Here is a 10,871-nt window from a genome sequence, read left to right as displayed (position 1 = left end):
CTTATTAAACTAAATGAGTTATTTTACTCATCATCCATACATCATATATTTGGTAAAAAAAAAAAATAATAAATAAAATTATGTGATGTGATGAAAATATGATGAGTATAATTTTTCAATTGGAAATGAGTTTTGCAATTATATTGCTTGCGTACGAATGCCACGTATGTGAATTTCGAACCATACTAAATTGATCCATCCGACCAGGCAAATGCCAAAGTATCTCTAAAATTTTGTTTTTTTTTACGTTTGAAGTAAATTGAAATAAAAATTAAAAGTTGAATAAAATATTATTAGAATATATTTTTTTTATTTTAAGATTTGAAAATATTAAATTATTTATTTTATTTTATATGAGAATTTAAAAGAATTATACTGATTAGATGAGATAAAATAAAATGAAATGAAAAGTTTTATAAAAGTGAACGACAAATAAGAAATCTGCCCCAATCCTCCCACATATGATAACATGAACAAGAACGTTCGGCAAGGAAAGGCCAATTCACCGCCAGTCAATCTTTTTTGTCTCTGGAGGGGCTTATGTTGCTGCCACTGCTAAGCTTGGACGGGTGGGGTACAGGACTTGAAACCGAGGTGAATTGTGCTATTGTGAACTAGATGAGATTTGTTTCTTCGTAATATTTCTATGCCAGAAAATATTGCACTTTGTTTGAACCTTTATCTTATCATTATGTTATCTTTGTGTTTTGAATTTTTCATGATGGTGCTGATCCATACAATCAAGTGGATGTATTTATACACCAACTTGTAAGTGGCAGACTCAAACCATTTGAGAGAGAGAGAGAGAGAGAAGAAAAAGAAGCTGTGCAAATTATATCATTTCGCTTCAAAAGAGAATGGTGCCCTTCCTCTTTCACTTGTTATAGATAACAAAGGAAAAGTAACTATATGAATTTTACCAAAAGGATTATCACTCTGAACTAAAGATAAAGTTCTAAGCTTTCTTCATCATCTTAGTCGGCTTCCTCTGGGAGAACATGACACTGACACACTTTAGAGATCTCTCTCTAAGGAAGACTCTATTAGCTCTTTAAACTGTGTAGTGTTGCTGGATTGTATCGATGTCTAATCCTTTCAGCTTCACCACTGACTCAACGTGCCCCTTCAGCGTATGTAGCTCCCTTAGCCTGCCAATCCAATTTTAAGTTATTTTTAGCACTAAATGAATAAAATATTATCATATTTGTATAAGAAAATAATGACATTCGCAGATTTTTCTTAGATATAACAACTAAAATTACAAGCTTACCTTGCAACCTCAGCCCGTCGTTTGGCTTGCTCTGCTATCTCTGAAAGCTCCCTGTAACTATTCTTATCAGCAAAAAGGTTGTTGGTTTCAGGCGGTTGGAGACCATGTAGGGTCCTCTGCGCAGCTGCCCACTGTGCTTCTCTCTCTTCTTTGCCATAGTCTTTCTTTGTAGTAAAGGCAGTCTGTTATGCATGGGAATCAGAAAACAATTAAATGGAAACCAAGAGCAGAATGAGACAGATGATTCTAATAGTATAAGGCCTAGCATTTAAAATACAATGATTCAGAATCATACCTTGTTCTCCAAAAGGTTATCCCAGGCCTTCCCACTCAGAATGTAGCGGATTGCAAATTTGAGGATATCAAGGGGAACATATGTTACAATACTATAAAGCCAGATTACACCAGCCCAACCCCACCCAGCTCCTTTTATCCTTGCAAAACCCCAATTTGCATAGACTGCTATGAAAGTAGCTACCTGCAAATTACAGTACAGTTACTGTGTTAAACAGAGAATAAATCATTTCACTAACTGGTTTACTGGAAATAAATGTTGAACTAACTCCAATATAGTTAGCCTAGAAAGTATCAATTTCTTGGAAAGAAAAAGTTACAACAAAAAAAAAAATGTAATCTTCGTCAAGTAATGTCAAATACAGTTTTAGAGTGTATAAATCTTGTGCACTCCTTTTGAAAAAAGTAAGATTCACTATTATACACTCTAAAACTGCAAATTTCATTTCTCTTGTCTAAGATGAAATTTGACAATGCAAGTTTCATCTAGAACTAGAAAAGAGAGAGATCTTTAAAAGATTAAATACTTACCAGCTGAGCAAGTACAAAAGCAGTGAGCAAGAGAAGTCCAGGTCGTTCAATAAAGGACCAGCTGCGAGACCTTGTGACAAAAATAAGGGCCTGGCTTATAATACTAACTTGCAGGTATAAGGCTGCCATCATTTCCCTATTGTTGCCACTTAATGGCCTCACGCCAAATTTGTCCTGCATTTAAAAAAAAATGGTAAATAAATCATGAAAATTGATCAGACTTTATTAAGTTCCAGTACCATCCTCATATTCTCAAGAGTCCTCTATTATCTCACTTTTATCCGTTGAGCCTCAAATAATGAGAGAGGAAGTGGAAATTTCAACCAAATAAAAGATTAAAAATATTGAAAAAGAAAAAGAAAGAAGGAAAAATACGTGAAATAAATAGACACTTTTGACTTTGTGAAATTATGATATGGTTGATGGATAAAATTCCCAGCTCTTCGCCGTTTGCCATATCAACCAAATAAAGGAGGTACAATCAGCAAAAGAGGTGAAGTGGGGGCAATGTCTTTGCATTAGTTTTAGTTTTTTCTTTTTCCACATGCAAGGATTGTGGGTGGCGACAGAGAAATTGAAGTTTATTTAATAATAAGAGCAAGAAAGCATATATAATTAATTACCGAGAAAAAGTTGGTATCTTTCATAACCCAAAAGAATATCACTGTCATTAGTGCCAAGTAACCTCCAAGCACAACGCCAGTAGCAAAAATTTCTCTCAGCTTCCAGCTGTCTGGCTGTGGAGATGGTTTTACCCGATCCTTTGATATTGTCATGATTGTGCCTAGAGATAGTAAAATCAGACTCATGATCCTGCTAAGTTAGCAATGGATGAAGAGACAGATTCGCAGTTGTTGCTTAAAACATGTCTTACCGTCATTTAGGATGGCAATAATTAGAACCATGAATGGTGCAAAGTCGAACTTCCATATCAAAGCAATAAACAGGAAGCCAAACTGCCAGATTGAGAATAATTGGTAAATGTATTAGAATCTATGATGAACTTGTTAAATTACAACGTAACTACTATAATTCAAATTATTAGTACACTTACCACTATACGAATAGTGATTGAAACTGCATATATCTGAAAAGAAAGTAAACAAAATAAGTGAGCTTAGACACCTCTCAAACATAACTGAACCATAAACCATCAGCAATCAAAGATGATGAAAGGTAACTAACTGTGTAATTCTTCATCCTCTGGAAAATAGCCCTGCTGGTCAGTACAGCACTAATGATGACACTCAAACCAGGTTCAGTGAGGACAATGTCCGAAGCACCTCTAGCAGCATCAGTAGCATCAGCAACAGCAATTCCAATATCTGCCTTCTTTAAAGCAGGCGCATCATTGACACCATCTCCTGTCATTCCACAAATGTGCTTCCTCTCTTGCAGCTTCTTTACAATTTCGTATTTGTGTTCTACCGATTTCAAAGGAAAGTTAGAATGTGGGAAAATGTTAGGTAAAATTAAGAATTTGACATAGAAAAACAGTGAATGTTCACATAAAAAAGGGAATAAGGAATCTATATTGCAGGCATTCAAAAATGGAATATAAAAAGAATTATTCTATATGTAGTTGAAGAATAATTAAACCTAGTTCATCTGAAAAGAGTAAGAACACAACAGGGTGGATGAAAGGAGAATATAAAAACGTATACATACCTGGAAAAACTCCAGCAAATCCATCAGCCTTCTCGATCAACTCATCTACCGGGAGGGCTGCAATTGAAGCATCCTTGTCTTGTCCAAGCAATGAAGAAGAGGGGTACATATTTGTTCCCATTCCAAGCCTTCGGCCTGTTTCTTTAGCAATGGCAAGCTGGTCCCCTGGAAATTGAGAGAAATGTGTATAAATCTTAAGCAATGAAAAAGCAAGAAAAAATAAATACTAGTATAAAGGGGACAGGACAAGTGTTTGAATGAGATATACCTGTGATCATCTTGACATTCACACCAAGGTTAAGTGCTCTTCTGATGGTTTCTGCACTGTCATGCCTGGGAGGATCAAAGAGAGGCAACAAACCAACAAACTGCCATGGTGCCCCTGGGCTATCTTTTGTTTTCTCAGGTATTTCCTGGAGAAAAATTCAGAAAGGCAATAGTAAGATTTTTTATTCGACGAATGCCAGAATTTGATATACATAAATACTACACTGGACCAAACCTGTCTTGCAACAGCTAAAGATCGAAGACCGCGTTCAGCAAATTTATCAATCACTGCATGAACCCTTTTCCTAACGTCGTCCTTGCAGTTGCAAAGGGTTATTATCTGTTTTTAAAGAGAATAGAAACACATGAATAATTATTCGGTAAACAGTTTCTTATAACTTAAGACAAAATGTGAAAAACCATGTTACCTGCTCAGGAGCACCTTTACTAGCACGGTGCCAATTTCCATTATCATCAATGTAGGTAAGAGCAGTCCTCTTATCTACAGGGTTGAATGGAAAGAAATGAATCTCTCTAGCACCAGCTCGCGCCTGTCGAATTAACAATCACATAGACATACATCAAGATTCTCAAAAAATTATATATGCTAATCAGTTCAACACCAGAGGGTTCAGAATCATACCTCTTTCGGATCTGCAAGCATCCCTACAATAGCAGCATCAATGGCATCTTGATTTTCAGTCCTAGAAGCCCTCGCTGCGAGAAGGATAACATGCTCTTTCTCCACACCCTTCGCAAACACTTCAATCAAATTTCTATCAACGGTCAACTTATTCAAGGTTAGAGTCCCAGTTTTGTCACTGCAGAGAACATCCATGCCAGCCATTTCCTCAATTGCAGTCATTCTCTTTGTAATGGCACCCTGTTGAGAGAGTCTGTGGGAACCAATAGCCATTGTGACAGACAAAACAGTAGGCATGGCAATGGGAATTCCCCCAATCAAGAGAACCAGCAGATTGTCAATTCCATCCCTATACTTGCGATGTTGTATTGGGTACATGACAATAATCTCAATGATTATTCCAACAGCAATCGAACAAATGCAGAAATTACCAATTGCAGTGAGAACTTTCTGGAAGTGCCCAACTTGATTGGTGCTATCGACCAAATGTGCGGCTTTTCCAAAAAATGTGTGGACACCAGTGGCGATCACGACTGCTTCTATTTCACCCTGTTTACATGTTGATCCAGAAAATACTTCATCTGATGGGTTCTTTGTAACAGGAAGGGATTCTCCAGTAAGAGCAGATTGATCAATTTTTAACGGATCACCCTCTAAAAGACGAGCATCAGCAGGAATAATATCTCCCAATTTGATGCTGATAATATCTCCAGGAACCAACATGGCAGCATCTTGTTCACTCCATCGACCATCTCTCAGAACCTGCATCATATCGCCACAAGAAACAATCATGCCAAAAGCTCCCGTGAGAGAGAGAGAGAGAGAGAGAGAGAGAGAGAGAGTAAAACTAGCTTAAGCACACGAAGTTTCTAATTATGTGTTTTTCACCTTAGTCTTGGGAGCAAGACCAGCCATAAGGGCTGCAGCTGCATTACCAGCATTGTTTTCTTCGATAAAACTGATTGTGGAGTTGATCAACAATAGAACCACGATACCAACAAAGTCCTGCCAATCTGGAGGCCTTCCACTGCCATTTGCCAAGGCTATAGCCATGATAGCGGCAGCTTCCATGACCCAAGACAATGGATTCCACATAAAACCCAAAAACTTGAGAAGTTTGCTTTCCTGTTAGAAAAAACATGAAATCATTGCATACCAACACAAAAGAAAAAGATAGAACAGCAAAATGAAGAGGAAACAATAGCCATCCTATTAGAGGCTACGTAGAGGACCTTCTTCTCTTCTAGCTTGTTGGGTCCAAAAACTAGAAGCCTGTTGGCTCCTTCCTCGGACGATAGACCTTCCCGTGAACATTTCAACTGCTCGAACACTTCCTCAATAGGAATTCGTTCCTGTTAATGATAAACAACCAATATTCATAATTCTTCATGATAAATAGATGAGTAGACAGAAAGTGTTCTCGTAATTTGAGTGCAATTAATCGGCTGTAACTCGTCATGCTGTTCTTGGTCACCTTTACGAAGATTCACGTCTAAATTAATTTCTTTATAGTAATATTAAAAAGACTCATCCTTTGGTTAGATAAGATGAAAATTTGAATAAAATATTGTTAAAATATTATTTTTATCTTAGAATTTAAAAAATTGAATTGTTTATTAAATTTTGTATAAGAGTTTGAGAACGTTATAATGATTAGATAAAATAAGATGAGATGATTCGTATAACTAAATGAGACCTAAAATACGTAATTGTTAGGCTTTCTATTGTTCTTTTGTTACCACCAATGCAATTTTTTTTTCATCTTCTATCCAATTCAAATCATTTAAATAAGTGTTGAGAAGAGTTGTAAATAGTAGTGAAAAAATAATGAAAAAGTAATAATTGAATATTGAATAGTAATGAAAAGTAATGAATAGCAGTAAAAAATAAGTAAAAAATAATAATAAAATAATGAATAGTAGTAGAGTATTCTTAGTACACAAACCTAGTCTGATAGGTTTGAATAATGAGTTGAAATGAAAGTTGAATAAAATATTATTAAAATATTACTTTTTAATATTATTATTGTTTTGAGATTTGAAAAAATTGAATTGTTTATTATATTTTATATAAAAATTAAGAAAAATTATAATGAATGGCTCTTTTATTTTTAAGAAACATCTCATCTCATCTCATCTCATCTAATCATTACAACTTTCTCAGCTTCCAATACAAAATAAAATAAACAATTCTATTGTTTCAAATTCTAAAATAAAAATAATATTAAAAAATATATTTTAATAATAATTTATTCAACTTTTTAACTTTAACCTCAACTTATCTTATCTCATCTCTGAAAACAAACGAGTTTTAAATGATTAAATGAAATATTTTTTTAATAAAAAACTAATCTAAAAAAATAAAAACACATCTGAACTCTCACATCTCAATAAAAGGTATTATTTAATAATCGGTGGTAATATATATGTTCAAACAATATGTCAGTATCGTTAAATCGAAAGGCAATATATAAAATACTTATAATCTAGAGATAGAAAAGTATACGTAACAATTATTTTTCTATAATTTGCTCAGATCAGACGGACCATGTCTGAGTTGGAACAGTAGTGTAGGGTTACCCACACTGGTTTTCATGGTATGATGGTAAAACCAAATTTTACATCTCCATAAGCTTATTTTACTAATATAACATTAACAAAGTCAAACAAATATTATAGTTCTGTAATCTGATTGGTATAACTCACAGTTTTTAAAATCAAAAAATCTACTCAACCTCTTACTATTCATACAACCTCCACACTCTACATTATTTTTAATTTTTATTATTTTTTTCTTTTATTAAATATTTATTATATAAATAATGAATAAAAAATTTAAAATAATTTAAAAAGAATAAACTCAAAAAAAAATTTAAAAAAAATATTAAAAATTTAAAAAATTTAAAAAAGTGTGGAGTGTGGAGTGTGATGGAGGTTGTGTAGCAAAGCTCTTTTAAAATAGAGGTCTTGGTTCAAAACCCCATTTTCCAACTCTAAAAAAAAAAAAACAAATATACCAACCAAGAAATCTATTATAAACTTACTAGAAATGACAAGATCCAGTTATGTTAAAAAATTACCAACAACTTTAGTAGGTTTATTTGTAAGATACGAGAACCACGTGAAAATCATCCCCTTTTCCTCGACTTCAACCGGTTTCAATTTTGAAATCCGTTTTCATTAACTATATAAAACTAGGCTGCTTAGGGATCCGAACCGATTGTGGACCCTTTTCACCCAAAAACAATATAATAAACCAAGGTACAAAAAGTACCACGGAAGTATTATAAAGTCTAAAAAATAACGCAACCATACACAATACGAGAAGAAAGAGCAGCAGACCAGTACGATATAAACAAAAGACGCAACGACAGAATACTTACTATTTGTAATACTAAGGTTCTTTAATGTAAGTAGACTATCAATTCAACGATAAAACAATGTAATTGCCTTCCGTGTCAAACACGCGCTTGAGGTAGCGGGTGATGACAAAAGTGGGAAACAACCTCACGGTTGATTCCCTACACAGCCATGTTCTGTGATCGAAGCGTGCGTTGTCAAGCCGCGGATTCCATGTGATTGGGTGCACAGATAACAGATTTTCTTTTTTTCAACCTTTTTTCTACTTTGTGTGATGCGATGGAAACCCTAGAGATGTTTTACGAAGAGAAACAGTGGCATCAGGACCGTCCAAGCCATGTCCTTGGTCCCACAAGAAAGTGGGGTCACGTGTCAGAACGAACCTGATGCAGTCACTGTAGCTTTAGAAAAGGTTCCGTCCTTCATGCAATCTATCGACACGATCATCGCCGATAGGTCACAGGCAAAAAGTCACGCCGTCGAAACGGAAATCGCCGAAACGTACGGCACCGAGTACCTTAACTGGAAGAAGTATCTTTTTGCGATTTCGAAATTAACCTCGAGATTGAGGAATATTACTAGCACTACCGCTAACACACAAAAAGATCTCTCCCTGGCATTCACTGGATTAATTGAATGAAAAAAAAACAGGTGAAATCATATTCAAAAATGTTCCTCACGAAAACCCAAATCTACATCACCCAAAAGAATCGAATAACATCTCACAAAACCCAGAACACAAATAAGAATACATACAATCGTGAAATGCCTTCTCAAATTTTGCAAGCTCCAAAACAAAAAATATTGAGGAAACAAACACTATGATGAACATGCATGTGTTGCTGGTATTGAATCCGTTAGTATATCAGAACAAAAACAAAGCGTAAAAACATTTTAATCCTGTCAGTTTTGCCGGGAACCAAACAGACATATATAGTGTGAGAGAGTGTGTGTATGAGAGAGAGAGAGAGAGAGAGAGCGTACCAGATCAACGGACTCGTTCTTGATCTCCTCGAGACTGATGCCCTTATCGCCACCCATGTTGGAAGCTTGGAGACGAGCTCAGGATATAAGAAACCTAATCCCTTAAAACGAGAGAGGCCGGAATTTATACTAGACAGACATTATATATATAGTGAAAAAACTACAACCACAGTAACGGAATAATACCGAAAGAAAAAAAACAAATAAAAAGCAGAGAGAGAGAGAGAGAGAGAGTGTGAAAGAGTGGTATAGTAGCAAGAATTGTGTAGGACGGTATGATGATGAGGAGTTTCGCTTTGCTTTGGCTTTCCTAATTTCCTGGCTCGCTCGTTTTGATTTTTATATGCCAACCCAGAGTTTTGCTCTCCACAAGAAGACTTCAATATTGGAACGAGTCTCTGGGAGTGGGACCCAACGCATACGGCCCCTAGTCCCCCCGAACCAACCCGCACTTTAAGTTACTAATGATATCATCATACAATATATTGTACAGAGCAATGCTGCACATTACAAATTTAGTTAGTTTTATTTTTAAATTTTTTTAAAATTATAATAATATTTTTATTATAATTATATTTTTTTATTTAATGAAAAATTTGTACATACAATTTTTAAATAAAAATTACAAATAGAATTTTTCTATTGTACAATTCATTACATAATAATATTATAAAATAAGATTATTTTTATAAAATTATGTTATTTTAATAAGATATTTTATAAAGATACTTTTTATTTAGAACATAATAATATAAATATTATAAAAAAATATTATGTTTAAATTATTTTCCCGTATATGGCATTTATGCTGTTTCCCTATTCTTCCTTACCTCCTTTGACTTCCCGCACCCATCCTATGCCGCGCGTGGTTGTTTCGTTTGAGGTGGTCGGGTTTGTAATATTTTGTAGGCAAACCTATGTTTTTCTTTAAACCATTTAAATAGGTTTTACACAACTTGGAAAGTTTATACCCAGTCTCTCGTTTGCGTAGCCTCACCTCAACTCACTTCTGATTGCCATGTTTAGTGCTCGTCGCTCGGATTCTCGGGATTTTTTTTTAATTTTTTTTTAAGTGTGTCATCCTGTATAAAGAAGTATGAATAATGATAAAAAGTTTTGATCGTTCATATATTTTTTATTTTTTATTTTATTTTTACTTATTGATTAAAAAAATAACTATTAGAGTACTGTTATTTTTTTATTTTTTAAAAATATTTAGAGGATAAAAAAATGTGAAAAAATAAATAAAACAGTTGAATTTTACGCCCAATTGTTACTGTTGAGCACAACCTAACAGTACTAAGAAGTATTGTGTTGAAAACTCTGTTCACGATCTTAGAACCGTCAACTATAAGAAATTAGGTACGTTTGGACATCTCTGTAGTATATTAAAATTTTGTACATACTAATGAAATAGTTGACCAGAGATATTTGTTGAATTTTGTTTAAAGAAAATAAAATAAAATAAAAATATTATTAGATAAAGAAGTATTGTGTTGAAAACTCTGTTCACCATCTTAGAACTGTCAAGTATAAGAAATTAGGCACGTTTGGAGATCTCTAGATTATATTAAAATCTTGTAAATATTAATAAAATAGTTTGAATAGAGATATTTATTAGATTTTGTTAAAGAAAATAGAAGAAATTAAATAAAAATATTATTGAATTACTATATTTGTTTGATTTTTTAAAAGTCATTTTGTTAAAAAAAATCAGAGATGGAATAATTTTGGGGTTCAAATAGGCTCCCATTGAAGAGAAAAAAATGTCTAAAGATTTCTAAAATTTTTCTAAAATAACACGTACGTGTGCTTATTTTTTTTTCTTCCTAGATCATTAGATATAGTTTCGACA

At 33.9% G+C, this 10,871-nt stretch overlaps 1 protein-coding gene across 1 annotated transcript; it reads right to left on the bottom strand.

The window, feature by feature from the left end:
* Nucleotides 1–810: 810 nt before the first annotated feature.
* On the bottom strand, nt 811–9,330 carry LOC109002787 (plasma membrane ATPase 4). The gene is made up of 16 exons (XM_018980680.2): nt 9,017–9,330; nt 5,906–6,025; nt 5,562–5,798; nt 4,674–5,435; nt 4,459–4,581; nt 4,266–4,370; nt 4,032–4,176; nt 3,764–3,928; nt 3,281–3,519; nt 3,150–3,182; nt 2,970–3,051; nt 2,719–2,879; nt 2,096–2,269; nt 1,566–1,748; nt 1,271–1,452; nt 811–1,148 (listed from the first exon to the last, which is right to left on the bottom strand). Exons 1-16 carry the CDS (start codon nt 9,071–9,073, stop codon nt 1,052–1,054), a joined length of 2,865 nt encoding a protein of 954 aa, XP_018836225.1. The 5' UTR covers nt 9,074–9,330; the 3' UTR covers nt 811–1,051.
* Between the last annotated feature and the right edge of the window lie 1,541 nt (nt 9,331–10,871).

The sequence above is a fragment of the Juglans regia genome, chromosome 8 (assembly GCF_001411555.2).
Source record: "Juglans regia cultivar Chandler chromosome 8, Walnut 2.0, whole genome shotgun sequence".
Classification (NCBI taxonomy): Eukaryota; Viridiplantae; Streptophyta; class Magnoliopsida; order Fagales; family Juglandaceae; genus Juglans; species Juglans regia.
Note: the sequence above shows the minus strand (reverse complement) of the source record. Positions and strands in the feature narration are given on the sequence as shown.